Source organism: Artemia franciscana, chromosome 15 (assembly GCF_032884065.1).
Source record: "Artemia franciscana chromosome 15, ASM3288406v1, whole genome shotgun sequence".
Taxonomy (NCBI): Eukaryota; Metazoa; Arthropoda; class Branchiopoda; order Anostraca; family Artemiidae; genus Artemia; species Artemia franciscana.
In genome coordinates this window covers 38,850,192-38,870,030 of record NC_088877.1, presented here as the reverse complement: position 1 = coordinate 38,870,030, position 19,839 = coordinate 38,850,192, and the positions used below count along the sequence as shown (strand labels likewise).

At 35.7% G+C, this 19,839-nt stretch overlaps 1 protein-coding gene across 1 annotated transcript; it reads right to left on the bottom strand.

The window, feature by feature from the left end:
- Positions 1–6,489: 6,489 nt before the first annotated feature.
- Positions 6,490–19,250, bottom strand: LOC136036447 (ankyrin repeat domain-containing protein 49-like). Its single transcript, XM_065718688.1, has 2 exons — positions 18,580–19,250; positions 6,490–11,206 (listed from the first exon to the last, which is right to left on the bottom strand). Exon 1 carries the CDS (start codon positions 19,215–19,217, stop codon positions 18,648–18,650), a length of 570 nt encoding a protein of 189 aa, XP_065574760.1. The 5' UTR covers positions 19,218–19,250; the 3' UTR covers positions 6,490–11,206; positions 18,580–18,647.
- Between the last annotated feature and the right edge of the window lie 589 nt (positions 19,251–19,839).

Below are 19,839 nucleotides of genomic sequence, written 5' to 3'. Positions count from 1 at the left end.
GTTACACTAAAGGGAAGGCCTATTACACTAAAGGGAAGGCCTGTTACACAAAAGGGAAGGCCTGTTACACTAAAGGGGAGGCCAAAGGCCTGTATTAAAGGGAAAGACCATAGAATTTTTGAGGAGACTAACTGGAGAAACAGAAGGCATGTTTAGCTCCATATTAAGACCTGAACTTCTTTAAGCCTCTCACCTTACTTCTTCCAGAGCCATTGGTTGCGCATAAGGTGTCATAAGGCTTCCATCTGGTATCATGGATGAACAAGCAAATTAATATTAGTTAACAATTGCCTTAAAAATAATTATTATCATCATCCTTATTGCTAGTGCGACAACAGATTCTAACCTTATTCATTCTCAAAATAACGTGAAAAAAGTAAACAGAGAGAATGTGCATTATTTTTATTCAGATATAAGTTAAGCTTTGGCAAAAAGAGGAGAAGGCTGAGACGGTAACAGCTGTCTTAATTCTTAGGGTAGCTTGCATTAATATCACGCTTTATAGTCGTTCTTTACTTTACCAATGTTGTCCTTACGTTAATTTAGAGACTTTACTGTGACTTCACTTAAAATTACTGACAACTCATTGCATTACCATGCAATCTGAGACCCCCAAAGCTACGCATCGGGGCAAAATCTACCGCCCCCCCCCCTGTCTCTCACAAAATTTTCAGACCGAATTTGAACAAAATTTTTCAATTTTTTAATTAGCTATTTTAATATATTATTTAAATTATTTTTAATTTTATTAATTAATTGGTAATTTATTAATTATTTTCATTTATTGACTGCGCCGTCTAATTTTTTTTTTAATAAAATTAAAATTTAAAAAAATAGAAAATTATTATAACCGTAAGATCATTTATTTGAAATTTTAGGCCCCTCAAATTTCTGCACCCAAGGAAAGTGTCCCCTCTGTCCCTCCCCTAAACCGTTTGTAGTCCCAGATGGAGCACTGCAAGTACGATGTTTGGCAATCTGTCATTCGTAAAACATGATCTACCTTATTTATCTTAACATAACACAGTACGTAATATATTTGTACGAGGGGGTGCAAAATAAAAAGCAAAACAGGTTTGAACTGATAATTTGAGTAAAAAGTACCTGAAAATTTGAAAAAAATTTAGGATTTAGAACAATTGGGCCCGATCCCCCTTGCGTATGCCTCTTTTATTATATCCCTAGAAACTGGAATCGAAGCAACGGTACTTGTGTATTATTCAAAACACACTCAACAAGTTAAGTTAGGTTCTTTCGTGAAACAAACTACGATGCAGGTACATTTTATTTAAATATTTTATATATAGAGGTGGTTAGGTTAAGTTAGGTATTTGATGCATTGCAACCCCCCCCCTAATATGCAAATATATAGCCTTGTATAAAGCTAAGTTTTGATAAAGCTAATGAAATAAAACAAAATATGATGAAAATATAATACTTTATTAGGGAAATTGTAAAATCTCAACTTATAATTCTAACCTAACCTTTTGTCTTTGTATTTTTTTTTCTTTGTGGCTATGAAACCCCATTTTCTCATGAAATGTACCTGCATCGTAGTTTGTTTCAAGAAAGAACCTATTTTCACTTATTGGGTGTTCTGAATAATACACAAGTACCCTCATATTTCCACAATTCCATTAACGCACTGCTTTGTTGTGGGCAACAACCCCTTATCCTGGAAAAACATAATTACCTCTTTTTCAGTCTTCGGCGAATCCCAAACCTTCATTTCAAAATCCATGTTCAGACACTATCTTCTATCACTATGCATAGCAAACTAAATTGAGTTTTGTCTTTGTTGCTATGAAACCGGTTTTTCTCATAAAATGTACCTGCATCGTAGTTTGTTTCAGGAATGAACCTAATTTTACTTATTGAGTGTGTTCTGAATAATGCAAAAGTGCCGAAGCAACTTTTATGGATCAAATCAATTATTTACTTTATACTGGAATTGGCCTGTTCTTTTAATTTAATCCCTGCAGAGTCCGAAGTCAATTTATACAAAAACTATTAGACAAAGGAGACATATGGTTCTACGAATGTCGATTACTTTATACGGTTCTTAATTTCTGTAGCTTATACCATATTGCCCACTAAAATACCATGAAATGTTTTCACGGCATTCCACCTGTCTATAAAACGAATGATACATAGTGTAATCCATCTAAAAGAAACAGGAAATGTCTATATGAAGCGTTACACCGATAAAATGATGATAAGGCGATTGAATACTAAGAGAAAAGAATGTTTCTTTAATGCAACATTATAGTCAAACTTGTAAAAAAAAAACAAGGTAACGGAGGATGTACGATATAATTATGAATCCCGATCAGGAATTGTTGAGTTAATCAATGTTTAACTTTCAAGTGTCAATTTAGGATTGACTTGTTAGCAAGGGCGTATCCGAGATTTTTGTTTGGGGAAGGGGACATTTTTATTTGAAGGTGGGGAGGTTACAAAAACAAATTTTTAAAAAAGCTTCAAAAATTTTGTTTATATGCAGTTTCGTTCAGTGTTTACGGTTCGGACAAAATTTTTGGGAATTCAAACTCTAACCCCCCCCCCCCGGATATGGTTTACTTGTTGAACTAAAAAAATTGAAGCATATTTAAAAAAAAATAGAAGGTTGGACGAGCAGTTATTTTCTGTGCACATAATTGTGACAAACCTGAACCCCTCCCCCTTCTCCCTGGATATTGTTTTGCTTGTTGGATTAAAAAATGGGGCGTATTTAAAAAAAAATAGAGGGTTGGACGAGTAGTTATTTTCTGTGCAAATAATTCTAACAAAAGGTTCAAATATATTGCATTAGCAGGGAATAATTGGGAGCAATTTGATTGAAATAAAGTGATGATAGAGAACTTTCCAACAAATATCTTGTCATTTTAATTTTCCAGTTCTGTAGTATTAGCGTTGCACAAAAATTAGAAGAAAAGTGTGTACTATTTATTAATCTTGGCTATTTTGTCAACAGGTGTGGCTCAGGTGGCTATAGTGTGGCTCAGGCACAAAGCTAAGTCAAAATCAGTGTTACCAGATTGTAAACCAAACAATAAGCAGGGGCCTTTGAAAACAGGCCAAAAATAACCCAAATAATGTTTAGCCCAAAATCGAACACAACCTTTACTTTACGTGATTACCCTTATGTATTGTTTGGTTGGATGGAATAGTCTATTAGAGAATAGAACGATGTATCAAATTGTATGTTTATTTCTTAGCTATCTTGAAATGCTCCAACAACAAAAAATTTAGCCCCACTTATAGTACGTTCACTATTCTTATTTTCACAAACTTAGAACGTTTTAAGCTACAAATCAGTTGCCATTAAGATAAGCCTGATTGGCGTAAAATGAGCCAATATGACAACACTGGACCAAATGATTCAGAAATTGCGTTCTTGGTAACAAGTTGGAAGTAAAGAGCAAAAGTTGTCACCCCGGATTCTTGTACACAATTTTTGTGAATCAGGTCAAGCAGGGTCGTATTCAGGATTTTTTTTTGGGAGAGGTGTTACATATAAACTTTGTTTATATTCATTTTTGTTACTTTTTCATGAGTCGAACACGATTATGACGTCATGCATCAAGCTTGTACATGAAAATGCAGTTTTCTGCGAAATTGATTCTATTTTAAAAACTATTTTATTCTTATTACAAAAGGCACTAGATGTAGCAATTTCCTTTCAAGTGAGCCATTAAATAGTTCCCAATGATTTTTCAGTGCCCAGCTAGCCGAGGGGAAAAAAAACGAAAAACAAAGATGGCGTCGATTCAGAATATCCTAGTTCAAGCCACTTTTCTTGTTTTTCAAGCCAACATATTTTCTTTGTTGTTCAAGCCAAGGGACTGTAAGTCTCCTATATGAGAGTTTTGGACAAGGTGGTTAAATAGTATACTTCTTGTTTCGATCTGACCTATTTTTGAGAGCTGTAGGTTATTATATCAAACAGTTCGTGGTAACGAACTGTAGTAAGGAGCGACCCGGCTTAATAGTAAACGAAACTCTAAAAAACGGAATTTCGATTCTAAAAGATATATCAAAAGAATCGGTTTTTATGCTGATTTTAAATATATAAGTTTCATCAAATTTAGTCTTTGTCATCAAAAGTTACGAGCCTGAGAAAATTTGCCTTATTTTGGAAAATAGGAGGAAACACCCCCAAAAAGTGGGTGTTTCCCCCCTTTTCCCCCCCATAGGATCTTAACGAAAATAACACCATCGCATTCAGCGTATCAGAGAACCCGATAGAAAAAATTTCAAGGTCCAATCTACAAAAATATGGGATTTCGTATTTTTTGCCAGAAGACAAATCACGGGTGCGTGTTTATTTGTTTGTTTGTTTTTTGTTGTTTTTTTCCCAGGGGTCATCGTATCGATCAAGTGGTCCTAGAGTGTTGCAAGATGGCTCATTCTAACGAAAAATGAAAAGTTCTAGTGCCCTTTTCAAGTGACCAAAAAATTGGAGGGCACCTAGGCCCCCTCGCACGCTCATTTTTTTCCCAAAGTCAACGAATAAAAATTTTGAGATAGCCATTTTGTTCCGCATAGTCGAAAGCCATAATAACTATGTCTTTGGGGATGACTTATCCCCCCACAGTCCCTGGGGGAGGGGCTGCAAGTTACAAACTTTGACCAATGTTTACATACAGTAATGGTTATTGGGAAGTGTACCGACGCTTTCAGAGGGATTTGGTTTGGTTTGGGTGTGGGGTTCAGGGGAGGGGGCTATATGGGAGGATCTTTCCTTGGAGGAATATTTCATGGGGGAAGAGAAATTCAATGAAAAGGGCGCAGGATTTTCTAGCATTACTATTAAAAAAACAATGAAAATATAAACATGAAAAAGTTTTTTCAATTGAAAGTAAGGAGAAGCATTAAAGCATAAAACGAACAGAGATTATTACGCATATGAGGGGTTCTAAAAATACTTTAGCATAAAGAGCGAGGTATTTAGGAGGAGATAAATACTTCGCTCTTTATGCTAAATTGTTTTTAGTAATTTCAACTATTTATTCTACGGCCTTTCTGATTCAGGGGTCATTAACGAGGGGACAAGCCCCCTCATATATATAATCAAAAATATAAGAATATAAAAGTTTGTTACATAAGTTAATTCTTAAGTTACGTATATTTTTTACTAATAAAAACGTTCGTTAAAAATTAAAAGTTCTAGTTGCCTTTTTAAGTAACCGAAAAATTGGAGGGCAACTAGGCCTCCTTCCCCAACCCTTATTTCTCAAAATCGTCTGATCAAAACTAAGAGAAAACCATTTAGCCAAAAAAAGAATTAATATGCAAATTTCATATAATAATTTATGTATGGAGAGTCAAAATCACACATGCATTAATTCAAAAACTTTCAGAAATTAGATAAAAAAACAAATTTTTTGAAATGAAAGTAAGGAGCGACATTAAAACTTAAAACGAACAGAAATTACTCCGTATATGAAAGGGGCTTTTCCTCCTCGACACCCCGCTCCTTGCGCTAAAGTTTGATTCTTTCTCGCAACTCTACTTTTTAAAACAATAAAAAACTTTAGCGTAAAGAGCCGGGTGTCGAGGAGGAAAAGCCCCTTTCATATACGGAGTAATTTCTGTTCGTTTTAAGTTTTAATGTCGCTCCTTACTTTCATTTCAAAAAACTTGTTTTTTTTTATTTAATTGCTTAGTAAGGCCGTCCTGGCTGAGTGGTTGGCGCGCTGGCTTGGGAATTTTGTGTCCAAGGGGCACGGGTTTAATCGCAGTTGTGACCAGTTATTTAGTTTGGGACGGGGGTCAGGGGCGTGACTCTGTAAGCTCAGCCAGAGTCGACCCAGCTCTAAATGGGTACCTGGAGAAATCTGGGGAAGGTAAGCAGGAAGGGTGTGTGAAAGCACAGAATGGTTGGCCCCCAACCCCCCATTGCACTTCCTGGCTGAAGGGCCATGAAACGGAGATCAGCAACGCCGGTTTGGACCTTAAGGGTCTAGTGCCGTCTTACTTACTACTACTTTACTATTATGGGGCGTGATCCATCCCACTGTCGAGTAAAATACAAATGTTATAGCCAATGATAGTGACCTCGTGTTAGGTAATGAGCTTACTAATGAGTATGTCCCATCAACTCAAAACACAAAGTTCTTTTTTTAGAGCGCAAATCAAGTAAAAAAAGGGCGATTTTAGCTCAAAAAGAGCGCAAGTAAAAAAAATTGCCCGCATCCTCTTTGAGGAAAAAAAAGAGTGCATTTCGCTCGAAAAGTGCGCAAGTTGGCAACCCTGTTCCTTGGGTTAGATGCAATTCTGGCAAAGTTGCCAACTACTGACGTATAAAGCAAGTGAAAACTGACACCCAAAAAGAGTGATTTTCACTCTTCCGCACCCTCTTTGAGGTAGAAAGAGCGCATTTCACAGGAAAAGTGTGGAAGTTGGTAACCCTGTATCCTGACAGCTTTGTATAGGCTAACTTCAAACAAAATGACCATGACAGTGTAAATGCTAATCCCTTGAGGAAAATTTAACACATAATCTGTTACATTCAACGGAATTTATTAAAATAAAGGAAAAACATGGACTAAACACCCTTTTGACTTGGGTGATAACACGAATATCACAGTTTTGAGGTGAATAACAAAACACAAACCACACTAAATGCATTGGAACTGCACGGTCAAGGAACATAAAGTCACGTGTCATAAGGAAAAATCTAGCATAACCTTACTAAAAAAAAGAAAGAAAAAAAACTCCAGTGCCCAAATATAAACAGATTAATTTCGAATGTCTGCTGCCATTACACTTTAGTTAAAAGACTGAGAAATCTATTTAATTCTAATTGTTGCTTGGGTTTCATAAGACATAATGAACTCTAAAGTCAAATGTTTAAGTTAAAAAGCTAAACAGAAGCCGTTCACTTTAAACATCCGTAAGATAATTTCCCCTATACTTGCTAATCCTGAACATCTTCCATTTGTTATTATTTGCTAGCATAGTAGCTGCCAACATAATTATGCAAAAGAATATATATTTAAGCCAAATATAATAGAACATACTAAGCTGAAGATAAGAAAAACGAAAGAAAATTAAGCAAACAATAAGGATTGTACGGGCCGGGGCACATTTTCGATGTGTCTGGACAAGCGTCTAGTGAGCATGGCCGTGCCCAAGATATTTGTTCAGAGGAGTTTGGCATTTTTGGGGGCGGGGGGGGGGGCAACACTTTAAAAACGCTTAGAAAATCTGTTTATATGCATTTTATTACATTTTATATGAGACGGACATCCCCCTGAATTCGACCGTACTAGTGAGTCTCAAGGTCTGGTTACCTTGCAATCTTGAATATGCTACTTATTATCAATACTAGGTTATGAAGTGACTATACTCTGTTTTTACAAATCAAACCAGATTTCCATTTTCCCCTACACTTTCTGAGGTATGATCTGGTATTTATAAGGGAAAACGATTTCGTTGGTTTTTCATAGCCGAAACATAGTAGGGACGTACTAGAATGACAAAGCCTCGTATATTATTACATAATTTACATGTTGAATAAGTGAATCTCCTCTCTTTCTTCCCCTGTTATATGCGACTCGCTGTGTACTGCTTGTTTTACTAATATTGGGCATAATATTTGTATAGCAGTGCCGTATCCAGGCATTTTTTTCTCTGGGGGGTGCTTCACACATGAATTCTTTTTCTAGAGGTTACACAAAAACCCTCAAAATCTCATAAAAATTGCTTATTTCCATTTTTGTTGCGTTTTTACAGGTCAGACGGACATTGGGTGGGATAAAACCCCCATTCCCCCCTCCAAATACCGACTTGTTGTTTAGTGTAATTTTTTTTATAAAGTATTTTCAAGTTTTTTCCCTCGTTACCAAAAATTAATAAGCAAATAATAAACCAACCCGATAGTTCCCTTCATCATTGCTACTATTTACCTCGTTTACCCCCTCTCTGTATTTTATCTGATGGTTTCATTTCCTTATTAATTCCACTTATTGTTATTGACTGAATCTTTATGATATATTGACTCATGTACAAAGCCCTTTTTATTAATCCTATCATTTTTTTTTTTTACTTTGTATTTTTGAAATTTGACCGAAATGTAGATTCGGCCCATCTGGGTTTGTAATTATCATATTTTGGAAACAAATCTTATCTTATTATATCTATTTGCCGCAATTTGTATCCCCACCAATCTTTCCCGTTCCAAAAATGAAGCAAATCCCCATTTTGCGATTTTCTCGAATGCTAGAAAAATGCAGATACTAGGGTTTGGCTAAGGGAGACAAAATTCAAACAACTTATAGGTTTCTTTTTACGACTTAGAAACCAGAGAAGCATTGATAATGATACTTGAGATTCAGAGCTGTAGGTCATTTCAATTCTAAAGGGGGTAACCCAACACCGCGACCAAGCTTCGTCTGAGAAAGTCACTTCGCATGGTTTATCATTGGAAGACGATACCCAGATCGTTTCGGGTAGTGGGTTACCAGAGTCAGCACTTCGCGAGACAGGTCTGTTGGATTTTGCGGGTTTATATGATATGGGCGATGCTGCCGATAGGCTAAAAAAAAATGTGGAATGTTTACTATGCATTGTTTTAAGGAAATAAATGACTAATTAATATACCTTTGAGACATGATTAAAATCAATTCATTAAATTTGAAAAAATCATTTTGTGAAAAAATGTGGACTCTACAATATACAATTTAATGAAATGATTGTACTGATTACTTGGTGTAAAAACACGGGACACAATCCCCTTGTTGCATTAACGAACTTCAGCATATTTTTAGGTTGGATGATTTACCACATTTTTTTTTTTTTTACAAAGAAGAGGGCATTAGGCTACTCTGTTCCTTGCAAATAGTAGTCACGTTATATTTTATCCAAAAGCCATATTCTATTTCACAGTTCTGACACGACTAAAATAAAACCAGAAATTATTTGATTTTATTGGGGAAAATAAACACCACCGAAGCTAAGAAAATCTGAAGAAGAGTGGTTCGGCCCAACATTCGGGAAAATCCACTAATGAGATAATTAAAAATAGTGTAAAAGTCAAGACCATATCCAGGGGAGTAGGGGGTCTGAACCCCTCCCGAAATGTTTGCCTGACTCGTAAGAACGTAACAAAACCGATGAGAAAATCGATATAATATGAAGCTTCTTCCCTGAAAAAATCCTGGATACAGCTCTGGCATGAGTGACAATTAACCTCTTCCACTCGAAATTAAACAGCTTTTTATATTGCTTAAATGCTTTTATATTTCTCTTATTTTAATTTATTTTTAACTGCGTTTGTTCCAATCCGTGGCAATCTCGGTTTCAATTTTCGTATTCAAAATACATGAAAAACAGAATATTAAGGAGGCATATCAGAGAGAGTAGGGAAGTTATAGGAGTTGGATCTTCGCCAATTTAAAGTGGAAAGATAGAGATTAAAAACTGCTAGCGTCAATCAAGGTCGTATCAAGGATTTTTGTTCGAGGGTTTTTTTTAGGGGAGGGATTTCTGTTCGAGGGGTTGTTTTCTTAGGGGAGGGATTTCTGTCCGAGGGGTTGTTTTTCTAAGGGAGAGATTACAAAAAAAAACTTTGCAGAACACATACAAATTTGCTATATACATTTTGATTCATTTTTTTTTTTTATGCAAAAAACAGTCTTGTTTCTTTTTTTACTAGTTGATTCTGGAATCTATTCATGGTACAGGTCTAGAAGATCACTTTTTGGATTTAGATATTAAAATTTCTGATAATGATAAATTAATTTTTATATTATAAAATAAAGTGAATGATTTGGATTTTGAAATAATTAATTTCGCGTTCTGAGAAAATAGAATACATTCAAACATCACCTACTCAGCCTTTTACTCACAATTATTTAAGTATGTAAGAATATACAGTAATTATACAAATTAGACGTCAATTTTTTTAATTTGAAAAAAAGGTCTGTTTTATGCGTTTGTTTTTTCTTTTTTTTTTAATTTGGACAATAATTTTGGGAGGAGTTTCAAGCTCTGTAACCCCCCCCCCCCCCCCCTTCACCCTGGATACAGCAATGGGACATATTATAGTGCAGTCTCTGGCTACTCTATTAAAAAGTAGCGATTTTCAAAGAAAATTGGACATTTGATAAGATTAATCAGCCACTTAAGAGGACTGAAATTGAAAATACGTGTGGGAAATTAATCAGCATTTTCCCGCAAGAATTATTTAAAGTGGAAAGAAAAACTCCACAAAAAGTAGGACTAGGCTAGCTTGGGAAAATCCTGGAAAATTAGGAAGGTTAGTTGACTTTAAGTCTACTGGGAACGAAATTCTACTTTTTACCCTTCCAAGTATTTCGAAGTCCATAAAAAGACAAGCAAGCACCAGTTCCGAGTCAAACGTTATCAAACGGTAGATGGCATTGATGATTTTTCGCGCAACACTAGCGTCAATTTCCACTCTTACAAGTTTCCTATACTATATAAGTTTGGTCGTAATGCTTTTGAAATCTGGGGTTAGAAGGAAGCCAGTTACAATGGCCCACTCTATATGCCTGCTCAACTTCAGCTGCAAGATTACTTTTGCTCAAAACACTCTCAAGAGTGTTGAGTGTCCGCCGTAAAACCCACAAAGAACCCCTGAAAAATATAAATTTCATTGCATACTATGCAGTAAAATTGAGCTAAGTAACAACGTCTTTGCATTAGCACTAATCTTCCTGAAATCTTTATTCAGATTAACAGACTCCATGTTGGCTGACATGTGTGGGGAACTGAAGTCAAGTTCAACTAGCTACACATTACTATGCGTTGGCACTGATCTTGCTGAAGCCTTCATTCAGCATAATAGGCTCCATGTTGGCTGACAAGCATGGAGAAGTAAAGTCCAAACAGATCAACAGACTCAATGTTGGCTGACATGTGTGGGGAACTGAAGTCAAGTTCAACTAGCTACACATTACTATGCGTTGGCACTGATCTTACTGAAGCCTTCATTCAGTATAACAGGCTCCATGTTGGCTGACAAGCGTGCAGAAGTAAAGTCAAATCAGATTAATAGGCTCCATATTGGCTGACAAGCTCGCTGAATAAAAATCTTCTGTTATCAATTAACTAACACCAGGCAGTTTTACAGATAAGTGGGCAAATAAAATCCGTCCTTTCTTCAGTATGTGACTATGACCAAGTGTCAGATAAGTAAAAACATAATCTTTTCCATAGAGAGATGTTATCTTGTAGCCTGAAAAAAGAATTCAACATTAAAAAATGTTACTACCTGCACCTTTCTTACATTTGGCTGCTGGTCAAAGAACATAATCAGGAGGGAGTTTTGGGGACCCCCCCTTAGCCTACATTCTCCTGAAGCTGTGGTCATTTCTTATTCTAAGTCCAAGTTTTTTTTTCTACCGACCCCTCAAAAAGAAAAATTCCTGCGTAGGCCTACTTGACCAGCTGGTTACGAACTTGTGATTTCTTCAAAAAATACTTAAAAACGATGCTTGATAGTAAAAGCGTTTTTTTTTTTTTAAGACAGGATAAGGATGATATGCATTGGTATAAAAAGTTATTTATATTCAGAGGCGTGGCTCTAGCATATTTATTCGGGGGGGGGGGGCAAGAGGAGCCCACATCCAGAGATTCAAGGGGTATGGGCTATATAATTATTTTTTTCTCAAACTTTTTGAGGGGCAGCTCGGGTACCCCCTTACCCCGCCCCCAACGGCATCACTGTTTTATTCACACTACTGTAATTTGTATATGAATATTTGGAAAGTGTCAACATTCAAATAAGCCAAATTACTGCAATAGATTAAACAAAAGAAAACTAGACCTGCTGGGCAATCACAAAAAATAAAACTTAAACCTAAAAATAAGCTTTAAAATATGGATGGCCTTCATGTAATGAACGGTAGTCGCTAAATTGTAGAGAATTTTAATAGAATCTTTTATTTTTAGTTTTCTTTTTAACGTTACTTATCAGTTGAATTTCAAATTTAAGATGAAATGTGGGAATTAGTAAAAAAAAAAAAAAAAAGACCATCCGAGAACCGAAGGATCACCTAGTTTTGGCAATCGTATACAACAGAGTGGGCACTACGCATGTGGAAAATCCACCAGATATGGCACTCTGGGGTAGAAGGAGTGGCACTCTATGACATACACCGGGTGATGGAGAGTATTTGGCCTCTCATTAAGTACAAGAATATTTTTCTTCATAAAACTAGGAAAAACTTTGAATATTTTGGCAGGAGCTCGATCGATCGGTACAGCAATGCAAAAAGAACAGCGATAATGAGAACAAGAAAAAGAGACAGGAAGAGGGGTGCAAAAAGCCTCACTTATCAACAATTAAGCCGATGAACAAACACAAACTTAAGGATTCATTAGAATCTTTGATTAGGCCCTCGAGCTTAAACAGACGACTAAAGAATACGAATAAGAATGCTAATTGAAGGTAAAACTGTGAGACGACATCAGGGACGTGGGTAGGGGCTCTTGGGGCCCTTTCTTATTCGCAGTAACAAATCAATTTCTTATTATTACCCCCTCCCAAAATATTGTATTGCTGCCGCCCTGGAAAAACTCCAGTTTACGTGCCTAGAGATGGTTCACTTACATTTCATAAAATTGCCAAAAACAAACTCAAGAACAAAATGTGGGAATTTCTGACATGATTCGTCCAAGAATCCTTTAAGTCCCATGAACCTTTAAATCTGGATACCCGATACATAGGCTATACGTTCTCTATCTATCCCAAGTATTAATGGGACTGAACTGCAACGAACCAACCATTAAAACAATAATACCAGCAGTTCTAGGCATTTAAGCACCCCACCCCCACCCCCCCAAAAAAAAACATCCGCAGAAAATATCCGCTCATGAAAACTACCCCCAGAAAATCCCCCCACGGAAAATGTGGCTTTCCAAATTTGATAGTTGCTTTGGTACTTGTGTATTATTCAGAACACACTCAATAAGTGAAGTTAGGTTCTTTCGTGAAACAACCTACGATGCAGGTACATTTCAATGAAATATTTGGTACTTGTTCATTATTCAATTGATTCAATTCAATTCAGAACACACTCAAGAATTTTGCTGAGAAAAACCGGTTTCATAGCCACAAAGACAAAACTCAATTTAGTTTGCTACGTATAGTCATAGAATATAGTGTCTGAACATGTATTTTGAAATGAAGATTTGGGATTTGTCAAATACTGAAAAGAGGCAATTATATTTTTCCAGGATAAGGGGTTGTTGCCCACAACGTTCTGGGTACATACTTCTAAGTTGTAATTCAAACAATTTTCCTAATAAAGTATTATGTTTTCATCATATTTTGTTTTATTTCATTAGCTTTATCAAAAGTTTGAGTTATATATTTGTACATTAGGGGGGGGGGTGTGCATTACATCAAACAAATACCTAACTTGTTTCACAAAAGAACCTAACTTCACTTATTGAGTGTGTTCTGAATAATACACAAGTACCTTTGTTTTCATTTTACGTAGGGGTGGGAGGAATTTCGGTACTTGTGTTTTATACGCTACTCACTCAAGTTTAGGCTACGCTGTGTAAAACTCGAGAAAACCGGTTTCCTTGTTAATTTCTTTCAGCTTAGCGTGAGACAAGACAAAGAAAATAGATGTGAAATATATGATTTGTGCTATATATTTGCACATACAGGGGAGGGTAAAGTATTTGGACAGTTTAAAGTCAGAAAACGATTCTTACTTCATAATATGCAGAATAATTGTACCTAATATATTTTGCATGCAGACCCAGTACACTTTACCCCCCCCCCTAATGCTCCAATACATAGCTCAAATTTGTTTCTAAAATAACAAAGAAACTAACGAAGAAACCGGTTTGTTCTCGATTTTAACGGAGCGTAAACTTGAGCGAGTGGCGAAGTACCAAAATTCCTTCCCCGTACAGAAGATAAAAAAAAAAAACTCAAATACAATTCTTCAATTTGAAAAACCTTATTTTCCACAGGAAGGTATTTTCCGGGGGGATGTTTTCCACGATGGGCATTTTCCACGACGGGGGTATTTTCCGGGGGGAGGATAAACGCCGGTCACCAATATTCCGTCTTGTTCAACCTGTCCTTGGAGGACTCAACAAAATAGCCGTGGAATATATGAAGCCACGGAAAAACAGAGTTTGCTTCTAAAAAATGTTGCCGTAATTCTCAGAGAAGAGCCAATCAGGTTATTAAAAGGCGGAGTTGTTTGTCTCTCCAGAAATCGTGCTTCTTTGTCAGTCTAGATTTGTAAGTTAGCATTAGTTAACTCGGTTTTATGAAGGCTATTTTTTTTTCTCCAAAATAATTCAATATGATTACAAAAATACGTCACAAAAACAAGTCAATGGAAGAAAAATACATTTGTTATCATGGAAGTAATCCTTCTTTCTTTGATTAAGCATCCTTGTTCTTACCCCGCAAATCCTGGAAGAATGCCAAGATTATTTACATACTTTTTGATTATAGGCTTAAACAGGTGTCCTTTTTCCATTTCTCACCTAGTAGCAGTCACAATACAAACCCCTTTAAGAACGGCATACCGCAAAGGCATGTGGAGTGTGGGAAAAACACATTTGATTGGGGTTATTTGAAAACTATTCCATTTGAAGTCCTCTCGTAATCACATCTAATTATCCCAGGAGAAGAGTGTATCATTAGACTTTGGCAAATTTAAGAAACGATTATTCTTAATCCTTTAAAATGAATTTTTGGATCCTTGTTTTTCGGCTGAGAAAACTCTATAAAATAATTACTTGTAATTATCCGCCATGTTTGAACATTAGACAACCCGAGTGTACAGCGGTCATCATCTGTCAGAATTTGTGTAATTACTAAGTTTTTAATATAGAAAGATATTAAAACTTGGGCAGAAGCCCTTGATATTCTTGAGTTTGAAAAAGCTCATAATTTGACCATCAAGATTATTCTGGCCTCACAAATATGATTTTTGTTTAAAATTAATTCTAAATTAATATATTGGGCATCATACATCTGAGCGTTGGGACTATTTGTGTTGTGATGTTCTTTTATATTTCCGATTTTAAAGAACAAAAAAAATCATCTGAAATTATGCTAATTCTGTGGAAGCAAAAATTGTTTATTTTTCTTCAGACATATTCTTCCAATCAGAGCACTAATTAGGGGGCAGGTGGAGCAATTGCCCACTTGATTTTGAGAAATCCTTAAAACACCTTTAAAAAATACTTCAAAATACCTTGTTGGTGCCTTTCAAAAAGTCAAAATAAATCCCTGTCCTTTAAATTTCAATTATTGGCGGTACTGATTCTTATATTAAAACCAGTTTTTTCTGAAATATTTATCGAAATTATGGCCGACAAATACCGTGCGTGAAAAAAAAAACTAAAATGAAAGATGAGTGAAAAAAATAAAATTAAATACTTTAAATGTTATAAAGTAAACAATTTATTTTCAGTGTTTTAATTCTTTTACCTGTTGTACGGTTTTAAAATGTGTTTAGTCAGAAATCCGTTACAAAGGGGCGGGATTGTAAGCCCAATTGAAAAGAAAAAGCGAATTTTCTTTCATTTTTTTTTTTTTGTAAAATTGTGCATTAATTACACTAATTTGCGCCTCTGTCGTATTTTTGGAAGCTAATCACATTATTCATTAAGCCTGTGTGAGAAAGGGAAGCCAATAACCCCTCATTTTCAACACCTGACTGATTCCTGTATGCAATTTTTTAAGCCAATAAAAAGAAAGAAAAGTTATTAAGCCCCAAATCTTTGACAAAAAGTTTGTCTGTTTTTTTTTTCAACTTTATTCAAAGACATATGTCAACACTGCAATTTCAAAAGTAAGTAGATAGTAAGCCCCTTCCCCCTCTAGCACAAAAAAAAAACTTTTTTGGGTACTTATCGGTTATATAATAGACACTCAGGAAGTTAAGTTAGATCAATGCTAATGGAATGAAACAAAATATGATGAATATATAATAATTTAGAAACAAGTTTGGGCTATATATTTGCACATTAGGGGGTGGGGATGGGGATAAAGCATGGTATATATTAAATACGTAGACTAACCATTGCTGTATTTAATATGTGCTATGGTTTACCTCCCCCCAATGTGAAAATATATAGCCCAAATTTGTTTGCGTAAACCAAACCAAACCAAAATACAAACTAAATACTTAAATAAAATATAGCTACAATTTATTTTGCAACCAAACCAAATCTAATTGTGTGGTAAACAAAAGTTGCTTGACCAGTTTCTTGTGTCATGCTCGCATCATTCGCAATCGAAATTGTATAGTGTCTACTATATAACCGATAAGTACCCTTTTTGTGTCTCCATTGAAAAAATTACAGCAATGAAACAAAAGTACCCCATCCCCTTGATTCTAAGACGCGTTTCCCTCTCCTATATTTCCGTGAATTCATGTCACTAGAGCATCCTCGCAACTGTGTGACTGAACACTGATAACGTAATCTCAGATCGTGAAATATCAGCTCCACGGAGCAAAGGGGCCTGACATAAATGTTAGAGGATCTCAATAAGAAATTTCAATTATAAAGGCAATGCTGTATCCAGGAGATAAAGGGTTTGATCCCCCCCCCCCCGGAAATTTCGTCCAAATCGTAAGAACATATCATAACTGATAAACGTATCAAAAATAATTTTATATTCGTTTTTTAAATTTTTGTAATTGAGTATTGTCTAGAGGTGTGGGTTTCCAGCCTTAAACCCACCCACCAAAGTGGAAAAAAGTCAACTAGTAAATGGCCAGAAAGAACCCACAGACAAACTTCACATAGTTGACTCCCAAACCTGAATTACAAGACTATTTACAGTCTTCCTACAACCAGTCAAAGAACCTAAAAGTCATTTTTCTGTTTTCCGCCCTCCCGCAACGTCGCTGCAAACTAACGAAATTTTTAATTACGACAATTACACGGTTGAACATGGTTTCAAACACCAAAAAATGATTTCGAGCTTTTATGGCGAGCTGCTGTTACTTGAGAATATCAGTATTAGAACAGGTGCGTTTTGGCTGAATGCTAGTCCATTCTGGGGGAGGAGGATGCTAGTCAAGATTTTGATGGAAGTGGAAATACTTTATATTCCTAGATATCTATTACAACCACAAGGAGAGTGGAGGGGGGGACAGCCTTATGATTCTGAAACTTTTTTATTCGTATTTCTTGTTCTTTTAATTTCAAGCATTCAAATGCATTGAAATTAAAGCATTCAATTTCTTAAAGCATTTCAATTTCTAACTAACTAAGAAAACTGCCCGGTCCCCCCCCTTAGTAGACATCACTCGGATACATGTTGGCTACTCATAAAACAAATCATTTTCACATTTTGTCTACCTGAGAGCCATTGAAGCTTGAAAGATATTGTAGCCTAGATTTATTAATTATACCCATTTTAGTCCAGTTAATTAGGCCTAGATAGATTAACCAATTACTTCCTTTCATATGGAAAACAAATTTATGAATACATATGGAAACACCTTAGTCAGAACGTTGAAAATATAGAGCATCAAAAATTGTATTTTCACACCAAACATTGTGATTAATTAAACCCTATACCCGGTGTTCTAATAATACTAGCATTTTTTAATTATTCCATAATTGGCATTACGAATGAACTGTTAAAGGGGAAAAAGTACAAAAATAATTCAAACCAAAAAAATCAGCTAAGATTTGTGTATAGCCTAGGCATATATTCAGGGATTAGAGGGGGGGGGGAAATGCTTCTTGGGGATTAGAGGGGGGTAAAGGCTTCCGGTAAGGATTATTAAGTTTCGAAAGAGTAGGCTACTGAATGGGGAATCGAGAGGTTTAATGTTGTAACGGGGAATTGTTGTTATTGTAGTTAGTTTAGAAGGGGAATCTCGTAACAAAATTTACAAAAAATGGCTTAAGAATTACGAGATTAAGGAATAGGAATGAAGTGCAACTTTAAAAGTTTATAATTCAGAAAATTCCAGTCCAGTCAACCCAAAAAAGTAAACGTTAGTTTTTTGCTTCAGCTTCCGTTATTTTACTTCAGTATCAATTCATAGCCTGTATCGATGTTTGAAAAAAAAAGGTAACAAAAAAGACTAAGTAAAACAGATAAGGGTAACACTGGAGTATTAGGGTTCTTGTGAAGGGAATAATCAAATAGAAGTAGTAGGCCCCCCATTAGAATCTTTATTTCGTGCTCTTTCCTAATATGCACGGTTTCCCAATAATGCGAACCCCCCCAGAACACTGTTTATACAAAGAGCCTATGACGTGTCACTGGATGAAATCAACGGATAGATATATTATTAGGACATATTATTATTATATATTATTAGATATATCAGATATATTATTAGGATTTTTATTTAGATATATTAGATATATAGATTATTTAGATATATATCAGATATATGATTAGGATTTAATAAGATATATTATTAGGATTATTAGGGTATTGTCAGAAAAGCGAGGAAGATATTTGGAAATAACATAAAACAAGGAGTATCAACATATTTCCTTAGACGAACTGATAGAAGCCTAGAACTGTGGCTATTGAGAAGGAAACATGTTAAGATAACCCTCCAGTGTTATCCACACAAGATCAATACTTACAACGATATTGTAATGAGCGACTGAAACTCCAGTTGGCAGGTCCAGGCTATCTTGCAAAGTGTATTAAGTCATCTTTTTCCTAACAAAAAGGCCAAAACTTGGGCCGACCCAGACTGTGCCGCTAAATGAACGGGAGACCATCCATCTTGGTTTGTGACTGCTAAACTGGCACCAAATTTCAAGAAAATTTTAACCAATTCTAAATTTCCGGTTCTGCACACATAGTGCAGCGGTGTGTCACCATTGTCATCCACAGAGTCTAAATTCACCGAGCGTTTTTCAAGAACCTTGGTAATTTCACTTAATTCATTGTTTTCAATTAATTGCTTAAAACGTTCTAGGGACTCGTTACACGTTGGACTTTGCAGTACTTCATTTTGAGACACTAGCCATCCTGTCCTCTGATCACGATGCCAACAGGCGTTACCATGTTTTCGAGTAAAATCCCAGCGTTTCTGGAAGTTCGAATTATCAAAATCTTCATAAAACGAACTATTATGACTAGAAAAACTCGACTCAACTACATCTACACTTTCATAGCTTGCTACACTTCCACAGTCTGACATTGATGGGGAAGGGGGTGAACTTTCCCCATCTGAATTTAAGCCATCACAGCTGTAGCCGTAGACTCTATCCATGTTTGCTGTTCAAAGTTTTCAGTAGAACTGATGTAAAAAGAGACGCGCTTTCGGGTTACTTCAAACGGCGTGGGAACCTGTGGGAACCTCAAACTGGAAATGTGTTAAATCATCCACTGATAAATCATCATACGGTTTGGCTATCATGATAGAAATCATGACAGTTTACTGACGAATCAGTTACATACTGTGAAGGTCCAGTTCTATAAGTATGATTGCTATATTAGGTCTTAACTGAAGATTGGTCTTGAAACATTAATCTCATAAATTAATCATTGAGCTATCATTGTAGATTTAAACAAGCTTCTAGGCTATGCCCAGATTGGCAAAAGGGGTAGGCCTATTTTATTCAAATGAAGAAATACGAAAGAGGAATACAACTTTCGACTAACCCATCAGTTTTTTCAAGCATATTTTGATTTTCGTTTTGATTCTGGTTTTTCGGAACCATCCTTTTTTATTAGTCAAAATTTTGTACTTTGTGTTTTTTAATGAGATTTGCAAGTTTGGAGATAAACCTTATCATACCTAACATTTAGAGGAAGTATTTCAATTTTATCCAAGCACCAAAGGATGGGGGAGTAGTCATCCGAGTTTAGAAACTCTCTCTCACTCCAGAGAA